The sequence below is a fragment of the Dermochelys coriacea genome, chromosome 5, assembly GCF_009764565.3.
Source record: "Dermochelys coriacea isolate rDerCor1 chromosome 5, rDerCor1.pri.v4, whole genome shotgun sequence".
Taxonomy (NCBI): Eukaryota; Metazoa; Chordata; order Testudines; family Dermochelyidae; genus Dermochelys; species Dermochelys coriacea.
This window is the reverse complement of record NC_050072.1, coordinates 81,809,571-81,834,279: the sequence shown is the minus strand read 5'-3', so window position 1 is coordinate 81,834,279 and position 24,709 is coordinate 81,809,571. Positions and strand designations below refer to the sequence as shown.

The 24,709-nt window shown below is 39.5% G+C and overlaps 1 protein-coding gene across 2 annotated transcripts in view; it reads right to left on the bottom strand.

Annotated features, from left to right (window-relative positions):
• The window catches only part of MEGF10 (multiple EGF like domains 10), a 169,554-nt gene that overhangs the window by 53,401 nt on the left and 91,444 nt on the right, over positions 1–24,709 (bottom strand). For both annotated transcript variants that reach the window (XM_043515023.1, XM_038403762.2), the window contains 4 exons: positions 16,650–16,896; positions 15,249–15,369; positions 13,732–13,868; positions 5,311–5,523 (listed from right to left, as the gene is read on the bottom strand). In XM_043515023.1, the coding sequence (XP_043370958.1) occupies positions 5,311–5,523; positions 13,732–13,868; positions 15,249–15,369; positions 16,650–16,896 (718 nt within the window). The remainder of the gene's footprint in view (positions 1–5,310; positions 5,524–13,731; positions 13,869–15,248; positions 15,370–16,649; positions 16,897–24,709) is intronic.

The window sequence follows — 24,709 nt, the reverse complement described above, 5'->3', positions numbered from 1 at the left end:
CCCACAGTATGCCAACATTTTTATGGCTGACGTAGAACAACGCTTCCTCAGCTCTCGTCCCCTAATGCCCCTACTCTACTTGCGCTACATTGATGACATCTTCATCATCTGGAACCATGGAAAAGAAGCCCTTGAGGAATTCCACCATGATTTCAACAATTTCCATCCCACTATCAACCTCAGCCTGGACCAGTCCACACAAGAGATCCACTTCCTGGACACTACGGTGCTAATAAGTGATGGTCACATAAACACCACCCTATATCGGAAACCTACTGACAGATATTCCTACCTACATGCCTCTAGCTTTCATCCAGATCATACCACACGATCCATTGTCTACAGCCAAGTTTTACGATATAACCGCATTTGCTCCAACCCCTCAGACAGAGACAAACACCTACAAGATCTCTATCATGCATTCTTACAACTACAATACCCACCTGCTGAAGTGAAGAAACAGATTGACAGAGCTAGAAGAGTACCCAGAAGTCACCTACTACAGGACAGGCCCAACAAAGAAAATAACAGAACACCACTAGCCATCACCTTCAGCCCCCAACTAAAACCTCTCCAACGCATCATCAAGGATCTACAACCCATCCTGAAGGACGACCCATCACTCTCACAGATCTTGGGAGACAGGCCAGTCCTTGCTTACAGACAGCCCCCCAATCTGAAGCAAATACTCACCAGCAACCACACACCACACAACAGAACCACTAACCCAGGAACCTATCCTTGCAACAAAGCCCGTTGCCAACTCTGCCCACATATCTATTCAGGGGACACCATCATAGGGCCTAATCACATCAACCACACTATCGGAGGCTCATTCACCTGCGCATCTACCAATGTGATATATGCCATCATGTGCCAGCAATGCCCCTCTGCCATGTACTTTGGCCAAACTGGACAGTCTCTACGTAAAAGAATAAATGGACACAAATCAGACGTCAAGAATTATAACATTCAAAAACCAATTGGAGAACACTTCAATCTCTTTGGTCACTCGATTACAGACCTTAGGGTGGCTATTCTTCAACAAAAAAACTTCAAAAACAGACTCCAACGAGAGACTGCGGAATTGGAATTAATTTGCAAACTGGATACAATTAACTTAGGCTTGAATAGAGACTGGGAATGGATGAGTCATTACACAAAGTAAAACTATTTCCCCATGTTATTTCTCCCCCACACCCTACCCCCCATTGTTCCTCAGATGTTCTTGTTAACTGCTGGAAATAGCCTACCTTGCTTGTCACCATGAAAGGTTTTCCTCCCTCCCCCCTGCTCCTGGTGATGGCTCATCTTAAGTGATCACTCTCCTTACAGTGTGTATGATAAAACCCATTGTTTCATGTTCTCTGTGTGTGTATATCAATCTCCCCTCTGTATTTTCCACCAAATGCATCCAATGAAGTGAGCTGTAGCTCACGAAAGCTTATGCTCAAATAAATTTGTTAGTCTCTAAGGTGCCACAAGTACTCCTTTTCTTTTTATTAAAAACATTGTCAGCACATATAAACTGAATCCATCCCTCACCATCTCATCCACTCTTGCCTCAGAAAAAGCATGAGAAAATAGATATGCCCTGAAGAGCAACATACTGGGGCTGTATTAAACCTAGGATAATGAATAAGTCCTGAGTCAAGGCCCCACTATTAAGAATGACCTTGGCATGCCAGGTTGAGTGTCCCAGCTGATCTCAACTGCCAGGATGAAACAATGGTGAAACAGAAAGCCCTAACAAGCTTATCAGATAAAAAATAATACAACTTGAACTGCATTCAGAAATGAACTGGAAAACAGGGCACTCTCTGGAGAGTAGGTGTAGTTTTCTCCCTGTAAGAATTACTACTAGGTAAGTGAGGAGCTCCATTCTGTATCTTCTAAAGTTTCAAAATGATCATCAGATGCCACCCAAGTAGAGGGACTGCTGCAATCCAACCTCAAAGTGACACAGTGCAGGTCCATATCCAAAAGAACTTGCCAAATGCAGTTCTGTCTTGCCAAAGGCAGATGGAAAGTCACTATTTGCTGACTCTTGCCATTTGAACCTCCAGAAGCAACTGAAGATCTATATAGACGCATAGTTTATGAAACTGAATAGCAAGGGCAGGCAAACCCCCTCATTAAAAGGGTTAGATATTACATTCACCAATTCTTCAGCTTGTTCCCGTAACCTTCTAGTTTTATTTCTGTCTTATCTGAGTTTAGCCTCAGCCAGCTAGCTCTCATTCATGCCTACTTACTGGAAAACTGATCAGTAGCATCATTTGGTCTAAGAGCAAAGAGACGTGCTGCACATCATCTGCATATGGCTGACACTGCGGCCCAAATTACTTCACATACATATTGATGAGAGGGAGTAGAATAAAACATTCCAGAAGAGAGCCCTTGGAGTAGATGGTGGTCTCCTAGTACTACCCTTGGAGCCATCTAGGACAGAAGAGATGTAACTCAAATACAACTTCATCCCCGCCAGGATCAGGAGGCATGTCAACAATATCATGTGGTCAGTATCATTCAAGGCAGCTGATGTGTCTAAAAGAAAAGCATGGACGCTTGATCTTTCTTCATCAACAGCAAGTACCCTAACCCCTGGGCAATAGAGTCAGTCACTCTTTCTCTCCTGATTAAGCTGTCCCACTTTGTACAGTTAAATATTCATTGGGCCAGAGCATAGGTGACCCAGCTTTTGAGGGAGGCTAGCCCCCGGCCCCTCCCCTTCTGCCCAAGGCCCCACTCCTCGCCTTCCACTACCACTCAAGCCCAGAGTTCCCTCACCATGGCCAACAGCCCAAGTTCTGGGCAGCCACCCCCAGCACCAGGTGGCATGGTCCAAGTGCCAGGCAGGCAGCGCAGACCCAGCGCCAGCCACTCCGAGCCAGGACAAAGTGCAGGGGGGACTCTGGGGGCAGAGCATGGGCAGGGCCACACTAGCCTCCCTGCACAGCCTCCCCCAGCCTATGAGCCAGAGAGAGAGACTGACTCTCTAGCATGATTATTAAAGCCAAGTAGAGACTTGAACCTAGGTCTCATCCCAGCTCAGTGCCCTAATCACTGGACTATTAGCTATCCTGGGATGCGTTAATTATTCTCTTTTTCTCCAAAATTCCCTCCTGGAGCTCAGAGATCTTCCCTCTGAACTGAACACATTTCCATGAAAAGCTTCCGTTTTGACAAAAAAAAAATAATGGAAAAAGTCCCAATCAGCTCTGCATAGACATTCCCTGATGTGTTTATGTGAGCGTAAGTTCTTTCCCACCAGGCTGGCATTTAGTCACAGAAGATAACCAGAAACAACTGTATCATCAAAAGTGGAAGGAAAGTATCCTCAGTGGAGGCTATGTTTTTCCCATTATTATTCATAAGTTATCTGATTGCTACTAGTTGGTGGTCTTAATCACCCCCCAGCACGAAGGAAGAAAAAATATATAAAAATGTCTTGTGAAGCCTGTGAATTTTTGCTTCCCTCCCCTCACTTTTCTCTACTCAGCTGTAACATGCACTTACAGACACATATGCTCCCACACCCACAACAATGCGAAGTTCCATTTGATTTGTCATACAGAGGGGAAAATGCTCAAAAAAAGATCAGCCATATGCTGCTGTTTACATTTGAACACTTGTGATTTGATTTGACCACAAGCTGTCTTCCAGAGGTATAAATGAAGGAACAGCTGTGTTGAACACAAATCAGAAGTAATCCTTGAAATATCAGAAATGCTATACAATGCAATACTTTCCTGTCAAGCTAAACTTCTACAGTAGTCTTCAGTTAAAATTGCAGAAAACTGGCTAACCATAATTTATACGCAGAGTGCTATTAGGGCCAAATACTGCTGTTTTGGGTGCCAGACAAGGTGCAGGGAAATGGGGAGGGATTATGGTTTTTCTTACTCCTAAATTCTCTCCCCAACCCATAATTTACTGGATTTCACATCCTGTCCAAACAGTATTGTTTCAAATCACATTTCAAGTAGATGGGATAAACAGAAGTACAAGTACACCAACATACAAATACGTAAGTGAAATATGAGAGAAATGCAGCCTTCTCTTACATGGCTTGTCAACAGAAGTTATGCTGAACAATTTAAGCAATCCAAGAATTTATTTCTCACACCGCCCTCTCACAAACACAAACAGAGATATTCAAAAGGAGATTTTTTCATTAATGTCCAAGTGCACTTTAATGTCACTTCTAAATTCTGAACAAAGACTTTATTTTTATGTATAAAAAATGTGCATCTCAGATACAAAACACAACATTGTTCTGTGTAAGAGTACATCATTTCTGCAAATAGTTTTAACACAGCAATCTGTGACAGAAAAACATTTGGCATATGTACACAAAACTTATCTGACATATTGTGTATTATTAATGGCATTATGAGTGACTGAATGCAAAATTATTGGAGTATTTCATATAGCCAGGTGTGCTTTATAAGAAGATAAGCCTTGTCATGAGAATTATATTTTGATTGTATATTATCTTGTTTTAACTCCCATCCCTCCCCTAGTATCCCCAGGGATTATCTCAGAATTTCTGGTTTATAGATTTTTATTACAACTGTTAAGGCTTTGTGGGTCCCGTAAATATATATACAGTACAAAAATATTTGGCTCATGATTGCCTGAAAAGAGTCATGCGATGAGTTAGTGAGTTTCTATTGTTTAGCTCCTCTGACTCAATACTACAGAGGTATAGAGAAATGTAAAGCAATCAGTCACAATGATGCGAATTCCAGATATATCTCGTTAAAACAATCAGCATGCTTTCTCCCCACAATATATATATTTGGCCTGATTCTCCGCTCCCATCAGTTTTATGTGTACAGGATGGTGTATTTCCATTTATTTGATTGGAGATACTTTTAATAAATAGTACCACAGTGTAAGTGAAAGAAGAAGCAAGTCTATTGACCTCATATGGTGAAAAATATAAAGATTTATTTTTATATGTGGTAAATATAGATAAAGGCCAAGACCAGGTCAATATTTATCTTTTGTGTCAATGAATCTTGATATTCATCTTAAAATCTGATTATCGATTGCTATTTAAAGAAATCAAATAAAGCTGTAAACCAAACCAAAACAAAAAAAAAATCTGCAGTTCTTGCTCTGCTTCTTAGTGTGTTTCTTGCTATGATTATAAAAACATTAAACAATCTCTCTCTCTCTAAGCTTTGTGACTCTTACTGATTCACTTTTCCTGGAAACCTAAGGAACTTATTTCCTTATAATTTACATTCTTGGTTAAACGTTCCACATGGAGAAAATCTGCTAAAAGATATAACAACATACCTGTGAGTGTTCTGCAAGTGACAGGGGCACTTTTTGTCACACTTGAGACCATAGACTCCCTCAGAGCACAGCCTTGTTTCACAATGTTCTCCTGTATACCCTGGATCACAGAGACATGCGCCACTAATATGATAGCATTTCCCTCCATTCATGCACTGACAGGTCTTTGCACATTGCATTCCATAAGTCCCCACTGGACATTCATCCTGGCATCTGTGAACGTCAGAAATATTAGGTTTACTTGCCTTAAATTTAACAGTTTTGGAGAAACAATGTAAAAATGTATCTTAGTTTCTGAAGAGTTTTCTCTAGGTAGAATTCTTAAAATCATTATAGGTGAAGCTAATAATTTTGCCTCTATTTAAGGTTGCCTAATATTTTTCACTATAAGCTCCTGTTTTCAACTGCTTATAACTTTGCCAAATTTTAACTTTTACATGCTTATCTGCCTCAGACTAAATGTTTTTTGGAAAGTTTCAGCAAACACATTTCATTTGTTTCTGAGTACAAAAGTTAGGGAAAACAGTTTTTCCAATGTTAAATATGTCTCTCTCTCTCACACTCACCCCACCTCTATTAATGGCTGATTCACACAGGGGGTGACAACGTACTGACACTACCAGTTACTTCTGTAGCTCAAGTAGTTGTCTGTGCTATGATCTAAAGCTCCTGATTTTGTACCCAGCTGATGACCCATGAGGGCTGCAGACCAGGAATGTAAATATAGTTCCACATGGTTTTTCAGTTTGTTTTTTAAAAATCCTAGAAATGACATTCAAAAACGTATGTTAGAAGAAGATTGAGTTGGATTCTGTGCTCTAACAGGCACAGCATAGAACTGTCAGCCTGAGAAAAGGGTAGCTTTAAGCCACCTTTTGTGTCCACGGATCCTGGGCTGCTCCAGTGGCTAGTGAGACCCCCAGCAGGCCTGTTTAAATTACAACAGGATCCTTGGGTTTCTCTAAGGACTGCAGCGCTGCCTGGTATCTCTGCACTCTGCCCACACACATTACACCAGGACTTGTGAAGGGGTCCTTGGAAGGCAGCCACACAGCTGTCTTCCACAGTGCTTGCATCAGGGGAAATCCACACTCAGCTGAATATGGGTCTTTGGGGGTCCCTTTATGCCACTCTGGCCCTTTTCTGCAGAATAAAGAGGCCAAAGCAAGGATCTCACCCATTATGGCTGCAATGTCAAACACTCAAAAGTTAAGAAACGTAAATGGCAAAGCAAAAGTCAATTCATCCCCAGTGTGAGTATGCAATATGATACTGACTTTAGTTAAAAAGAAAAGGAGTACTTGTAACACCTTAGAGACTAACAAATTTATTAGAGAATAAGCTTTCATGAGCTACAGCTCACTTCATTGGACACATACAGTGGAAAATACAGTGAGGAGATTGTATATACCCAGAGAATATGAAACAATGAGTGTTACCATACAGACTGTAACAAGAGTGATCAGGAAAGATGAGCTATTACCAGCAGGAGAACGCGGGGGGGGGGGGAAGAGGGGGGAAGGACGGGACGACGGATCTTTTGTAGTGATAATCAAGGTGGGCCATTTCCAGCAGTTGACAAGAACAGTAGGAGGAGAAATTAACAAGAGGAAATAGTTTTATTTTGTGTAATGACACATCCACTCCCAGTCTTTATTAAAGCCTAAGTTAATTGTATCCAGTTTGCAAATTAATTCCAATTCCGCAGTCTCTCGTCGGAGTCTGTTTTTGAAGTTTTTTTGTTGAAGAATTGCCACTTTTAGGTCTGTAATCGAGTGACCAAAGAGATTGAAGTGTTCTCCAACTGGTTTTTGAATGTTATAATTCTTGACGTATGATTTGTGTCCATTTATTCTTTTACGTAGAGACTGTCCAGTTTGACCAATGTACATGGCAGAGGGGCATTGCTGGCACATGATGACATATACAAAAAGTCCCCCCCATACCTCACGCTCTCCTGCTGGTAATAGCTCACCTTTCCTGATCACCCATTGTTTCATGTTCTCTGTGTATATAAAATCTCCCCACTATATTTTCCACTGTATGCATCCAATGAAGTGAGCTGTAGCTCACAAAAGCTTATGCTCTAATAAATTTGTTAGTTTCTAAGGTGCCACTAGTACTCCTTTTCTTTTTACGGATACAGACTAACACGGCTACTACTCTGAAACCTGACTTTAATTACACAGTCACACAGTATTTGTTCTATAGGACCCCTGCCTCATTCAGTGCACAGGATGGACAATGAATGAATCAGTAAGTTGCAAGAAGAGAAAGCCTGGTCTCTTGTGTTTAATGCTTCTGGACTGGGATTTTGGAGATCTGGATTCCCTCCTTTGCTCTGTCCCAGGTTTCCTATGTGATGATGGGCAAGACTATATTAATGTACAAATGGGTCAAACTAAAGTTTCACAAGCATTTCAGAATTTTTGAGCATTTGACTTTCTTACCTACTTTTAATATAGTTTTTTTATTAAATATGAATAATAAACACATTTGCCATCCTTAGTAGTAAAGCAATTTGGAATTAATTGTATAGAAGTGATTGTGAATATGATTCAATATTGTCAAAATGTGGGAGTATGGCTCTGTCTTTAGAAGTAGGCTTGACATCCTACCTCTAAAGAAGCCTTAAGACTTATTGCTCCTAAAGCACGGTGAACTTTTATTAAATAGATAGTATTTCTCCTTGGGTTTTAGCTGTGGAAATTGTTGCCAGTCACCGGAAATCCTAATTCTGCTTTACACAAATTCAACATGTTGATGAAGGGGATGATACTGTCCCCTAGCAGGAAAGAGATTGCCAAATGGCAAGCAATTGCAAAAAATGTTATTTTCCCCAGTGGAGAAAGGCTGAGAAGGAGAAGAATTAATCATTTCTCCCAAGAAGGAACGTATACTAACTAATCTCTCAGGTTAAGTTTCTTCCTGAATGGTTTAGCTAGATACCGAGGAGAGAGATGTAGTTTCCTGGAGCATGGTATGCAATATTTGGAGAGACAGAAATATTCCTCTAGGGACTCAAGTGAAGTAATGTAAATGGGAAGTCAGTGTAGCAGGCATTTTTCATGCTGCCAAGTCATTAAAAAATACAGTGCTAGGGATCTGGGTCAGTGTTTCATTTAAAGAAATTGTCAGCCTAGCAAAGGAAAAAGATAAAAAATTCAATTGTATTAAAAATAAACATTCAAGAGAAAAAACCCAACAAGGTATGTCAATCAATGCAAAAAAATGTTTAATAATAGATTAGGATAAATGCAAAGAGATTGGTGAGGGCTGCAGTTTCTATTTAAATCAACAATTAAGCTGTAAAAACCCATCTGTATGGAATTGTCCCACTACTGTAGGACTTGTCACCCAAACACCTGCTAACTTTTTTTTAACATGGGTTTGCACTGGATGCGTTGCATGTTTTTTTATGATTTTGAAGGTGTGAGGGAACAGAGCCATCTCAGTTTGGGAGTTTAAATGATCCATTATGCAAATATGAGGATAGGAAAAGGTTTAGTCACACTTTCACAGCATCCATTGTGATCCTCTCTTAGTTTCCCCGTTGCTGTTGTGTTTCATTTAATATGAAGCAATTTACTCTTTAAAAACAAAACACGGCAGATTTCTAAAGGCTCTCTTATAAATTCTGTAGCCACTGGGATTTGTGAAGTGAAATTGGACATGATTTAATAACTTACTCCCACAAGAACACAAAGGGGCTGAACTTTTGCAGTGATTTCAATGAGAATGAGAGGCATTCAGCACCCCTTGCAGGATCAGGCCCTTAAAGATCAATAAGGCTTGCATACAGGTTGTTATTTTTCCTGCGATAGCTGACATAAGAATAAAGCAAAAAGCCTATGCCCAACAGTGTATGCTCTTTAGAACATAAGCTGGTTGTAAGAAGATAATTGAAGGTTAGGGAAAAAAATCTGAGTTAAGGCCAGCTGCTACAGATGTTTTCCACACAACACTACTGCTCTACCAACATATGATAAAATATATATACGGAGACCACTAACAGTTCCCTGTAATTCAGTCACATTAACTTTTCTAGGTTTCCAATACGTACAAGACTGAACCCACATTAAAACCAGGGGAAATTACTCATCACCAGTAATTCTGTTTGTCAGACTCCCTCATCTCCTCCCTTCCTGCAGATGATTTCAGACAATCTCAATTATGCCAGGAAGCAAGAGAGTAGGCAAAGAATATTGACAGGCTGTAGTAGCGTGGAGTCTGCCCATATATATCCTTTGCCTTTCATTATTCTTTGCCTTCTGGCTTCCAAGTATACAGCACCTAATGCTGATTGCTCGGAATCTTCTACGAGATGAAAGACAAGGTGGGTGAATAAAATCCTACCTTTCAAGGATTCAAGCAACACAAAATATGGCCAAAGTTCTGGAATGAGTCCTGAAGAGTCCAAGAGACTGACAACATACACTAGCACTCCTGACACACAAGCCAGGAATCCACCAGCTGAACAGATGAAATGCATGCTAGTCTCCAAGGCACCGCCCAGAAAAGAAGAGAGAACTCCTCTATCTGAGTCTACAGCACAAGCAGTGCAGGTACCAATTTCAATTCAGTTTGAAATAGAAAGCTACAAGTATTGTGTGATAGAGTAGCTCCCACCTCAAGTGTCCTCCAGTGTCAGGCCATGGCATCATGTACCCCCGAAACTGGAGGTTGGGTTTGAAATTGCAATGCATCCTCTCCTGGGCCATTTTTACAGCCCGAGGGCTGGAATAGCAACAGTAGCGCCCACATGTAGAGGTTTCCAGTCACTAGATGCACAGCCTCAGACTTCTCTTCTGGCCTCCCCAAAACTATGTCCTTTGCCTTTCTCAGTTTGGAACAAGAGAGCCTCCTGGGCACAGTAGCCTTGAATCTGGACATTCTCTGCTTCAAACACAATGCCTCTTGGAACTGTGCCAGGAATATTTTCCATCTTCATGATGGTGCCTTAAACACAGCACTGACCCCAAAGTAAGGAATTTGTAAATACCCAAACTCCTTCCAATTCCAATTCAGAAAGAGCAGTTTGGGTCAATTCATTTTTTATGCCATTAAGACAAACCTGACTTTCCATCTGAGGGAAAATAATTAAACTGGTCTTTAATTAACCCTAATGTTAAAAGTATCCCTGAATGGACTTCCAAAATGAAATCAAAATTAGGATTAATCCCAGCAGGGAAACTACAGAAGGGACCTAAGGGGTTTGTGCTAAAACACAGAAACCACTCTGACATGCAAACATTTTTCATGGCTCCAGTTATTCATTTTATGGTAGTGCCTAGAAGACACATTTTGCTAAGGGACTGTACAGACCTATAGTGGGAGGCAGACTCTGTCCTGAAGAGATTACAGTCTAAACAGATCAGACAAATGGAGAGAGAGAAAACTGTGGTACAGAGAACATCCACAGATTCAATGGTAGTTGGGAGTGGGCACAAAACAACAACCCACTTGCCTACTCCTTTTCACACATACATGTCAGAGGAGGCTTGAAATTATCTCACAGAAGATAGTAAAAAATTATGAGCCTTTTTTCTTTTGATTCATTTATGTAGCCGCACGATAAAGACACAAAATCAATTTCTGATCAAGAGATTATTTTTCTAAAGCCTCCATCAGACTTTCTTTCATGTAGCTTTTGAGGAAAAATTAACAGCTTTTTCCAAGAGTAAAAATCTGTTGAATTTTTGACACGTTTTGTAAAAAGACATTCGTTATTTTGAAGATGATTATGTATATCTCACTGGCTATCACAAATACTGAAAAGCCAGTTTCCTGTTTGATCATTCTAAAATATATAACCCATTTTCCTGATGTCCTTTTTAATAGACATTTCACTTGGGGTTTTTTAGAAAAAATATATGATCTCAGCTTCATGTTTTCAGTTTGTGCTTCTCTGTGTTTTAAGACTGAACTGTTAAAAAGCAAAATGATACCACCACTTTATTAAAAGCCCTAAAGATTTTATGATGCATTTCACAGCAGGTTGACCTTCCTACTGAACAGGTTACCATGCACAGAGCCAGGATGTGGAGTGTTTCACAGCTTAACATGCCAGAGAAGATCAGAGAATATTTATGGATACAGGCCCTATACAAATTACACGATGTATTGACTGGTCCATACAAATGTACACAGAGAAACAGAAAGACAGATAGATAAATAGGGCCAAATCCTGAAATTCTTACTCAGACCACACTGATACACAAGTCATGAGAAGTGTTGTGTACCCATGGGAGTTCCAGGTGCACAGCACCTTCCAAGATTCGGCTAAATGAGAGATTTAGCTTGAGAACTTGAAGATTTGGCCTAGAGTTAATACTGTTTTTCTGCCTACTGAAGAAGGAACCAATTCTCTTCCCCAGTACACGAAAAAATAGTCTTCTTGGAGGTCTCATTCTGGTCCTCTTGTGTACCTCACAATCTTTGTATGATTGGCAGACTCTGCTTACAAATGGGGCACTTCAGAGCAGAAGAGAGGTTCTTAACAGAGCTAAGTGGGGGAAACATGTTCAGCTCCTGCCCACCCTGTGCCTAGCTCAAGCCAGTGCTGTTAGTCCCTCAGTTTCATGAGCACTTATGGTGGGATTTTCAAAAATGCTTAGTGCTGACCTAATGCTTTTGTTGACATTAATAGAAGAGTCATTAGGCCAATGCTGGGAGAAAATCCCACCTACATGTTTACTCACTGGGGTTGTGCAAAAAGAGTTAAAGGAGAAATTTTGCAAAATGGTGATCAAGAAATCCAACAATATTAGACCAAATTTCACACTGCAATTTTTTAAAAATTGTATTCTCATCAAGATATTTGTTTAGGAAAGAACCTCTTCTGTCTTCTAATGAAGACAGGTATCAATGAATACCCAGTGGGCTGTGTTAATAAATGACAGGTAAGGTGGCATAAACTGGACTTCCTTGAATTTAATTAGATCTCATTACACTGACTTAGACTCTATTAGACATACTAACATACATTTGCTGGTGTATAAGTGAGTGTGAGGGAGTCTAAGTTAGTGCAACTACCACACTGAAGAATCAGAAGAAGGTTTTTGAAGTTATAAATTGAAATAGGGAGTAGTCTAACACCTGTTCACACCATCCTGTGAGTAGGAACACAGCCACTACACACACACACACCCCCTTGGGAGGGGACACAGCAAGTCCCTCCATAGCTGGTCAACTGCTGTGGAGTAGCCAATGGGACCATGGCCTTCTGACCCATCCATACCACGGTGAGATAAGTAGCACCCTAGAAGGGAATAATCCCAGCACGTTGGTAAGCACAGGGATTACAGCTGTGCTTGGACCCTATGCAGGAGGGCAAAAGATGGAAGGCTCTTTGCACCTCAAACTTCTGCAAGGAATAGACATAGTGTGGCCTATAAATGTTTCTGATTTGTCAGGTATTTAATATTACAGCAAAATTTGAATCTCAACTGAGAAAAATAGAAGCCACAACTGTCTTTAGAAACACGTGTGCAGCATGGAGATTCTCGTGTATATCATCCTGTCTCTCATGAAGGCGGTTTGTGCTTTCATTCTGGTTTGCTTGTGTTTATTTAAATGCATGTAACACAATCTCCAGTGTTCCCTCACAGAGGCAAACATTTAATTTTGGCAACACTAATAGCTCTGGATTGGCTGTTTTTCTTCTTTGGGGTTATGTTTTTTATGGTTGGCTGGGTTATCCCCACATCCTGTGGATGCCTGCACTGGAATTGCATGTGGAATGTGGTGATTGTATGTATCATTGCTGGCAGAAATGCTATGGACTAACCCCAGTGATTAAGTTACTGTGGACATCAGCAACTGGGTTGTGTACTGTTTAAAAGGTACGCAGGAAGGTGCTTCTTTCAGCACTTCCTACCCCTCTATAAGGGGAAAATGTTATTATGTTCACTTTTGCTATGAAACACATTTGAGGGACATTTTAACAGCAGCTAGGCAATGAAAAAGATTAATTTCTTCTTTTGAATAAAAATGCTTTGAAAAAAAGACAGCTGGTAGCCCAGTTCAGACCAAATGGATCAAGGCTTCTTCAGCTACCTCATCCTATACCCACCATTGATCCATCTCACCCCATTCTTGGTTCTCAAACTATCTCATTCTGCAGACCCCATAGACTCTCGTACTGTACTCTCGTACAGTAAGGGGCCTGTACATTACTGGGGGTACATAGGCCACAGTATGAGAGTCCTTAAACTAAATCATTTCTCATAGGGACTAAAACATCTTTCAAGAATTGAAATGCCACCTTTACTTTTGATTCATTATCATTTGGTGATATAACTGACCAATCTATAAAACACTTTGCATTATATCACTGATGATATGCTTCCACCTGCTTCCTAGTTTTTCCTTTTGCTGTAAAATCCTTGGTACAATTTGGTAGAAGTGAGTTTTACTTACCGTTCCCCTGTGTAACCTGGACTGCAGTGACATTGTCCTGTTGCTGAGTCACATGTCCCTCCATTGTGGCATTGACACTCCTGGGAGCAGTTCTTTCCAAAACGACCCTCTGGACAAGGCTGACCACAGACTGTGCCCTGTTTACAAACAGAATCTAAATGTTAGGCTTGGGACTGCAGCTGTGTGGAGAAGAAGAAGAAGAAGAGAAGGGGATTGGAAAGAAGTGAGGAGATTAATGGGATCTTGTATCAGACTGCTTATGCTCTTCTAGAAAATGCCAGATTCGTTTTTAGCCTTAAACACAGAGTATGTTTTGCCAAAATGAAAAAAGTAATGCAACATTTTTGTTTTGGTCAAAAAATGAAAACCAAAAAAAAAGTTCATTTGAGTTTCCATCAGATACACTCTTTTCAAGTAGAAAAGGAGGGAGGAGAAAAGTGGAGGAGAGGACAAAAACTAAAAAACGCTTCAATTTTCATATTATTGTAAAATTCTATTAAATAGTCCAAAGAAAGTCAAAAATTTTAATTTTGTGTGAAGCTTTTCGCAGAAAATATATTAGCATTTTCTGAGTAACTTTAACTAAAAACAAAACACAGCAAGAGCAATAGACATCAGTAGGGAAAGAAGATTGAGGGTAACAGCAATAAGATCACAACGCACATGCGTACAGTTGGATGGCTTGGAATCTAAACTTTAAATGTTTCCCTTTTAATTATTTAAAAATTCCTTGTCACATCATTTTAACTCCCTTTCCACTGCCTGCCAGAAATGGTCACCCAGGGCTCACTGCCTATTATTGTACGTATTATTTATTTGTTTGCTCCTTTACTATATATAGACAATCTCCAACCACCCTGGTATCTAGCATGATTAAATTTGTTGGTTGTTGGATATAAACTGTTGAAACAATAGCCCCCATCCTTCTACAGAATTCTCTTCCTCATGTGTGGCTGGGAAACCAGTGGAGCCCCTCATGTTTGCCCATGTGGTAGGAATGGGTCCTTGCTGGTGTGAGGTGCAAAGGGATAGAAAGTCCATTGATCAGTTATGAAGCGGATGTTCTGATGTCACTGTGTTCCTGGGCTACGAAGGTGCCACCAGAACCTGCCCATTACCTACTTTTCTTTTAAGAGGGTAGCATCATATATTTGGAAACACACATGAAGGCCACCATAGGAGTATTTAATGGTGCTGCTGTTCAAAACGTAACAGTTATATCAAATTATATCCACAAAGACATGACTTCTGATCAAGTTCCAAAAGATGCTATTTGCATGCTGCAGAAAGCACATTTTCGTTTTCCCACTCTTTGAAAAGGTTAACAAGACAGTCCAGAATTTATATTTGATTTTGATTCCTTGTGGTGGTACCATGTGCTAAAATACATTTCCTTTTGTTCCTGGCTTCAGTCAGACTGTCTTTGCTTTTCCAATTAAACTTTCTCCTGAAGTTGCCTGAAATCCACAAACATGGACATTTACCCAGTTTACATTTATTTTAGAAAGCAGTTTTACCATCCATCCAGGTGGGCAGGCACATTCCCCAGTCACATGGTGACACACTCCTCCATTCTGGCATGGACATCTTTCTTCACACTGTGGCCCATGCTTGCCGGGTGGACAAAGATCCTCACAGCTAAACAATTGGTGCATAATGTGTATAATTATTATTTAATGCATAGTTCAGTCTCTCTCCCTCTCTTTTACTTTTTTTTAAACGTATAATTCTTCAGTTTATAAATATGAAAAGGCAAGCACTCAGAAATAAAGGGAAATAACCTTTATAGGATAAATGGCATGGACATATGGAAATAAAATTAGCAATTAAAAATTGTAAGTGTATGTATCTTTCCTTAAAGATATTTCTTTCTAGAAAAACCAAGTTTGGTCTTGGAGTCATAAGTATGGACAAAGATTAAAACTCTCTGCTAGAAGGATTAACCCAATCAAGTGCATTTTTCTATGCTTAATTTTCCACTACAGGGCCAAACTCTGTTGGCTGAATTTTATAAAACTTGGACAGAATTTGGACCACGTTTTATGAGCCAAACTCATTCCTGCAGGTACAGGGATTGTCCCTTTTGCCTTCCAAGAGGCAGCTGCTTTGGCAGCAGTGTTCACCTTCTAAGCTGGGCATAGGGAGCAGCTCTATTTAGCAGCCAAGACTTGACATGAATATCACTAGCAGAGACTCTTTAGGGAAAGCTCTGGATCAGGACACTGTTGTCTTGCATGGCCTTGCTTCCTCTTGGGCTAGTCCTGTTCCCTCATAGACTGTGCCAGCTAGTTTTCTACCAGGAGTTTGTGCATGCAAACAGAGTGCTGCCCATCCAACTATCTATTCCATGTGTTTAAATACCCATTCATATGCTCCCCAAAATGTTAGCATATCTACAGAGAATGGTTTGAAAATTTGGGCTTAATCCTTAAAATTCAACCCCCAAATCTTAAACTGCTGACTGCTACCTAATGCAGCCAGGACATTGACACTCAAATTCCGGATGCATCAGCTCTGTCCTGATGTTCCACTGCAAGAAGTAGGCTGGAGATGAAGTGGTTAATTTAAACACAAATCTAAAAGCTGAAGTCAATTCTCAAACTTATATTAAAACCTAAATGTAAACCATACTACTCATCAGTGCAGATTCATAACCTCAGGAATGCTTTTGTACAAAGTTGCTGGTGCTACCAGTGCAACAGCTGTACTTTACCAAGAGCTTTTGCTGTAGCATTTTATAATATTCACTTATAAGTATACAGAGGGACTTATAATCAGATATAAGTGTTGGTAAGTTTTAAAAGAGGCACTTGCAGCATAATGTTCACACAGGTTACTAAATACTAAATAGTTTACCCTGGGGTTAGTGCCATGCCAAACCCACCTTCCCCACAATAAATAATATGCCCTCTGCTTACAAAGCACCAGTATATCCAGGAGGGCATCTGCATTCTCCAGTCACATGATCACAGGTGGCTCCATTTTGACACTGACATTTTTGGTGGCAATCATTTCCATATGTCCCCTGGTCACAGCGTTCCTCACAGCGCCAGCCCTTGAAACCAGAAGCACAGTGGCAGGCTCCAGTGATGGGGTTACATAAGGCTCCATTTTTGCACTGGCAGCGACTACTGCAATGGGGTCCCCAGTGGTCACTATCACATGCTGAGGAAGTGGAAAAAAAGTGTCAGAGTACTTTTATAAGCATGCATGGTGCAATGCAGAAGACATGATGATTCAGAGATATCAAGATGGCTTTTTTTCTGACACGAAAATGGTAGTGGTATCCTTGTAGAGACACCCTCGGCTCTTCTGGGTCTTTAAGTGTCTTGATAGCCAGATAGGACTTAATTTCCTGTTTACAATTATATGCCTTAACCGGCAATTAAAATAATCTGAAACTTCATCTACAGTGCAATAAAGGTAAGTTCCAAACTCCTTCAATGCATTACAATGTGAAACTGAAATTATGATGATAGTGAATCATTAGTTACAGGGCCAAAGGGTCATATTCTCCATCTTGCTACTTACTTCAGTGGAAGTATAAATGAGAGCAAAATTTAGCCCATTATCTGATATTGGAGCCATAAACATATATCAGAATCCCACAATGAAGTTATTCTATGTAAAGATGAATTCATTGTAAGAGGATCACACTGCATGGCAATTTTTTAAACGTGAAACTTCCAACTAGTTTACATACTTACAGCTATTCCTTTCATGTTTTACAATATTATTGGTTGACAGTGCTGTACGCAAGGTAATACACATTCCTTCAAACAACAGACACTAATTGTTATTTGGTTAAACAGTACGGTGACATATACCACAGACAGTAAGGCTACTGTTTAATATTTTGAGTTAATTCAATTTTTATAATCATTTTACTATGTATTTTTTTGTATTCTACATTCTACTCCATCAGTAGTAATGATAGTAAACCCTTCTCAGAATCTTTTGTTTTCTCACCTTCAAAAGAAATCTTTAACAGTAAGGAATGATTTGTTTAAAATGAGAAATAGAAGTTTTCAATAAGAAAACAGAAGATAAAAGGTCATCTACAGTTCACCAGAAATGTGCTAATCATAAAGGTCAAAGGATCTGCTTTTAATTTTTATGTTCTGCTGATAACAATAGTGCAGTGGTGAAATCTCAATTGCAATCACTGGATGTCCATACTCTCTCCTTAATGACTGACCACCATTGTTCACTCAGTCTTCTCCTGGGGCAGAGCAGCCAAGCAGAGAACAGACCGTACTTTCTTAGAGCAAGACAAAAGAACTCAAGACATCTCCTTGGGGTAAGAATTGCTCTGCTATAGGAACTGATCACTCAGATTACACAAATAAAAAGGATTAGGGTCCTCTAAGGAATGTTTTTTTTTCCATATGGCTTGTGTCCTGGTTAATTCCTAAGAGCTATGGCATGCTTTGAAGTGACAGTTTCCTCTCAAACGGTATTTTTCTAAAAGATCACTGGAACATGCATTCCATAATGTAACTGTTGTTTATGTACACATACTGTGGCTAAAAATTTATATATATAAAATGAAGTAAAACAAATGTGTAGTAACTGCATCTCTTTCATTTCTTCATTCTTGTCCCCCTCTTCCTCATTTAGCTATTTAAACATTCATTCTTATGTGCTCGACTACCTGTACAATGCACCACAATGTACTTCACACAAGATGTATGTCTTCCCTCATTATAGCTCACAGATAAGCCCGGTCCTGACAACACAATATTTTGAAAATGCCTAAATGAAGGAAAAGTAATCCTCAGGCTGAATCAGTCCTCAACTTCGCCTCAGGAAACCAACTGTTCGGAAAGGTATGTATGTGTGCAGTGGATTTGTGAGACAGACAGATGTTCTCTCAGGACTGTATGGAGGCCACCAAATTCATTTTCTTTCACACCCCATCATGGATTCATATTACAGTCCTGCTCCTGCTTCCAAATGAAAAGGACAATTTCAGCCATTCCTAATAGAGAAATTAAAAATAAACTTGAACGTTTTGGAATGTCTGAAAAACCCTCTGTGAAGAACTGAAGGATTGAAAATGACCATCAGACAGCAGCTCTTTCAAATAAAATAAAATGAGCCATACGCATCCCCCTGGTGGAGTTACATCAGGGTGAACTTGGCCCAACCTCTCTTAATATATAAAAACCACCACTAGGCAAAAGGAAATTTATTTTTGGCTTACAGTTTGCAGCTTGTATTATTTTACCAGTGGCTGGAGGTGGGATATTTGATGCAATCCGCCAACGTTCACAGAGAGGTTTGGAGAGAGTTTAATGAGTCTCAAAGATATGCAGATAGCCTTTGCTACTGTATACCTGCCACAGTAACAGTACCAGACAATATGCACAACGGCAGGAGTACCACAAACTGTATCATTTGTGAAGCATTGCAGGCCTTCTGCTCCCATTATAATGCATTTTAACAGCTACATCATCAGACTGTCCTCTTAGGTTGTTACTGTCCCTTAGAGATCTACTGGAGTTGGAGATGAACACAGTGCATCTCTGAACTTGAACTTTTCTCGACTATTTATTGTAAGAGACATGTGCTGCACATTGTATGAAATTTTATTGGTTTCCTGGTGTGCTTTTCTCATTCTGTTTGCACGGGGCCTATTAAAATGAAAAACATTAGGTGCTTGCTGTTTAGTTTTCCCGTCTCATGGTCACCCTCTGTAGAGAAGGGTGAGAGAGTGGGAAACAAATATTGACTACCTAGTTATTTCACTATAGCATGATGCCAGAGTATTTTACCAGAACAATTACTGCTGAAAGGTAGTCTATTACACTAAGTCTGTCACTAACTGTGAGTTATGGGCACCACTTCAGAGAAAGCTGAATGATCCATGGGATTAAATAATATTCTTGCACAAGATAGATACATTGCATACTTTTCTTCTATATATCACTCTAATCAATAAGGTCCCTCATAGGAAATTAAAGTGATTTATCAGAAACAGATACTTAGATTACAATATACAAAACAAATATTGGCAAAGGGAAGGGGTAGAAATGCTTCCTGTAAAGAGATTTGTTTATTTTTAATTATCTTTGGAGGCTAAACTTACCAAATATTACATCAGCCTATTTCTACTTCTGCCTCATACTCAAAAACTAAGACAGGCTGGAAGTAACACAGCTGTTAATCTGGTAAAAAGAGAACTCTTTGAACTAATGAGTATCCTTAGGTTACAGACTGTCAGCTAGAGTTTAATCAGAATAGCTACTATAATGACTGTCCTTACTACTCCAAGGTCACCCAGGGGTAGAAGAAAGTGCCAACTAGAGACTTCTACCAAACCAAATTAGGGTAGTGAGTCATCTGTCACAGTGTAGGGCAATAAGGGAGGGGGAAGAGAACCAAAAGTAAAAAGAAATAAAAGTCCCATATTCAGAACTGTTTCAGCAGAAAATAATAAGACTCAGCACTAACAATTCAGGGAACTGATTTGAGTCCTATACCAAAGCAACTCAGAATCTATACACCAATGGCTGCTGTCTCAATGGGTCATCACGTTCATCAGCCTCAAGAACTAAGTTGTGAGATGTGTAATGTTAATGGTAAAAACTTGTTTCTTTAATGTGATTATATTAATGTATTATCATGGACCTCACCAATCAGTTGCTGATTTTGACAATAGTGATGTTCTATTTGCAAAGTATTTTCATCATTATTCCTAGTAGCTAGAGAATGTTTATTCCTTGGTGGGTGAAATCCTAGCTTCACTGAAATCAATGGCAAAACTCCCACTGATTTCAGTGGGGCCAGGAGTTAATCCCTGGATTTATAAGTAATGAAACAATATTTTTCAAAATATACTGGAACAGATCTTCACTGTCATAGCTCCATTGACTTCAATGGAGTAATCACAATCTGCACCAACAGAAGATTTGCCCCACTATATCCATATTGCGTATATTTGGTTGATCTAATCTCAGTTTCACGGGCGCAGCTTCTTCAAAATACCAACACCATTCCTGCACACACTATATGCAACCTCAGTTTTCTCGATCTTAAATAAAATACAGTTTTTCAGAGTTACTGTTCAAAGTCAATTCTTTTGTGGGAGTCATAGGGATCTTATATTCTACATCTCACACCGTGGGAAGAAACTCAGGGAAATGTTTGCCAGAAACTGCATAGTAGATTTTTTAGCAAAGAAAAATATTTGGTGCCATTTATACAGTTTCTTCATCTGAGAATAATATCTTTTTAGTTCCCTGCAGTATATCCTCTGTACATCACACAATGTTACAAATATAGGACAGAAAATATTCCTCTCAGAAGGCTCTCAGGAAAAGCGAAGGCATGCCTTTGGGAATAAGGGCATTATATTATATAAACCCTCATTTAAAATGCATCAGTATGATATGGAACCCTAAGACAATATAAAGTTACCAACATAAAAACAAATTATAAATGCTCTCTGAAGCACAGTGTCAGATGACAACTTTATGAACAGAAATGGTCCCAGAGCTTCAGCTGCAAAGAACCTTCTTCAAGGAAAAAGCAAAGGAAGAAAATGTGTGACGCAAATTGGTACTATTCTTGGGACTTCTGTATGATACTTGAAGATTTAAAGTTGTGTATTTCATATTATAATAACTTTAATGCACATTGTTATTATGCTCAACGGGTCTCATTTTTATGCACATGGCTTATCTAAGCTGGTAGTGGCTTGCAAATTAGGAGGCAAGGTGTCCTGATATTTTACAGTGTGAGATAGGAATTTGTATCATTAGAAGTACACCAGTTTGGTTTTATAATTCTTATATTCCTTACTAAAAAAAAAATGCGTCAGTCCAATTTTAACATTACGTGATCTCTGTCTCTCTATGTTGATTGCTTTTGAGAAGTTAACAAAAAGAGAAACATGAATGAGTCCAAGTTTATTCCTGACAAATCCACCTTGATCACATGTAATTCTGTGCTTTTCTAAAGAATGGCATATGATGAGAGCAAAATATGGCTATCAAATCAAATCAAAGAACATTTCAGAAGAAAATTCCCCTTAGAAACTCAACAAAGACAACTACCTTGCACGTACGCTATAAAGTTACTTTTATAATGTGATATTCAGGATGCAACATGTTTATGGCAAGTTATTTAAAGATCTGACTTTCTTGTGTTTTTCTTTTTTTGCTAATGCTAACATGGATGTTAAAGTAAAGAATCACACTGAAATTAAGATTATTTTTCTTAGCATCTTTCTTTGTTCCTATCAGATAGGTGGCACTGAGATAACAACATACTATTTGCTTCTTGCCCATAACTGTTCCTGGTATTGTACGGCAAAACATTATAGTATGTATCTGGAAACAAGTGCCATTTATACTGCTGCCAAAAACAGAAGAGACCTTTATCAGAATACTAGACTAATAAATTTCAATCTTTCCTGTGATGCCTGAAGTGATTGCACAAGTCTAACCATAAAACACATGCATGAAAATGTGTTTTTCCCAACCACAAATTTTGGGTCAGAGTGAGCTGCTCACTCATTTGGGAATGTAATTTTGGCAGCCAAAAATTTAAATAAATAGCAACTGTAAAAGTGCAAAATCTCATCCCCTCTCCCTCTAAACCACTAAACATAATTTCTTTAGCTGAGTTCAAAAGGGCAAGGTCTACGGTACATTAAGGTTGCTTTGCACTGCTCTAGCTGTGCAATAACAGACTTAACCAGCCTGTAGCCTGGGCAACATCTTTGACTCACACTTGAACCTGTCTCCTCACATTCAGGTTACATCTCAATCTTGCTGATTCCTTCTGCATAACATCTCTAAGATACGTTATTTCCTATTCTTCCACACAGCTAAAACTTTTGTTCAGGCTCTCATCATCTCTTGTCTCAGTTACTGCAACATCTATTTTTTCTGATCTTGACAAATGCAATCGGTGAGGTCCATGGTAATACATATCCCTTCAGAATGCTGCAGCAAATATAATTTCTCTAGGCTGTCACTCTGACCATGTCACTTCTCTCTTTGCCTCCCTCCACTGCACGTCTCTGTTGCATCACACATAAACTATGCATCTTCGCTTTCAAGGCTCATTCACAAGGTGTCAACTCTTGCCTCCAATTGGCCCAGGGTGCTAGCCTCCATTGGCAACTTGTTAAATTTTCAAACAAGCACCTTTGTGCTTTTTCCCATGCTATTCCTCACACTTAGGAGGAGCTCCTCATAAATATACAGAAAGCTACTTCACTTTTCTTCTTCTAAACCCTCCTTAAAACTCTCCTTTGCTGTGATGCTACAAAAACTTGACAACAACTAGGCTGCTGGTATGCTGTGACTACTGCCTAATGTGCAGACCAATATTGTCTCACTGTTTCCTTGTACTCCTCCATCTGTCTGTCTATGTCCATCTGTTGTCTCCTGTCTTATACTTATATTGTAAGCTCTTAGAGGCAATGTCTGTCTTTTGTTCAGAAGCATCTACCACAATGGAGCCATTACCCCAGCTCCTAGTAATTCTATGGTAATCCTATGGTAATTCTTCTTCAAGACACATCTCCGATATGAAAATTATCGATCGCGACCTCCCAGCTTTATGATCATGACAGAGTTGTAAAATTTCCAATCTCCTTTGGCTACCAATCCATTTGGTGATATTACCTGTGTAACCATTTCTCTTTCTTCCTCTTCCTGGTTTGCCTGCAATCTTGTCTGATAGTGTGAGTGCTAGAAGAAGGTTGCTCTGCAATTGGAGAATTATGTGGCCACAAAAATATGTTATTTTTTTACCTAGGGTCTCAAGTAATTGTGCTCTTTCTACATTCATCCTTCTTGTCACATCTTCATTCATAGTTTTGTTTACCCTGGTATGTTTTAACATTTTTCTATAACACCAAAACTTGAATGCTCTGGATTCCTTTAAGTGTCCAGCTCTCACATCCATACAGGAGAGATGATCATATGTAGCACTACTTCAGCAATCTAGTGCAGATGTGCAGTTTTTACTTTTGAAAACACAGAAGTCTTTGGAAATTGTTAAATACATTTTTGCAAGCTCTACACTTTTCTTGATTTCTTCATCACATCTTCTGTCTGATGTTACTGGACCCCCTAAATAGGGGAACTCATTATTCACTTGTTCTAGCACTTGACCATCAAGTTATAGGCATTGCCTACCTTGTGCATCACTGTATTTACTCATTATAATAGTCTGACTTTCTAACATCGTCATTCTATATTTCTTGCTGATATTGTTCACAGCAATAAGCAAGTTCTGAATTTCTTCCCTAGGTGAAGTGATACAAAATAGATCATCAGCTTATCTTATATTGACCTGCATGCCCTGATGGTGTCTTCTAAACTTTGCCTCATTGTACTTTCTACAAATAGTTGTGGGGATAGAATGCAATCTTGACTTACACCTTTCTTGATGTTATAATAATCAGATATCAGGGAGCAGCCGTGTTAATCTGTATCCACAAAAACAACAAGGAGTCCAGTGGCACCTTAAAGACTAACAGATTTATTTGACAGTTTCAGAGTAGCAGCCGTGTTAGTCTGTATTCGCAAAAAGAAAAGGAGTACTTGTGGCACCTTAGAGACTAACAAATTTATTAGAGCATAAGCTTTCTTGAGCTACAGCTCACTTCATCAGATTTATTTGAGCATAAGCTTTCGTGAGTAAAAACCCCACTTCTTCAGAGGCATGGAGTGAAAATTACAGATGCAGACATAAATATACCGGCACATGAAGAGAAGGAAGTTACCTCACAAGTGAGGAACCAGTGCTAACAGGGCCAATTCGATCAGGGTGGATGTAGTCCACTCCCAATAATAGATGAGGAGGTGTCAATTCCAGGAGAGGCAAAGCTGCTTTTGTAATGAGCCAGCCACTCCCAGTCCCTCTTCAAGCCCAAATTAATGGTGTTAAATTTGAAAATGAATTTTAGTTCTGCTGTTTCTCTTTGAAGTCTGTTTCTGAAGTTTTTTTGTTCAAG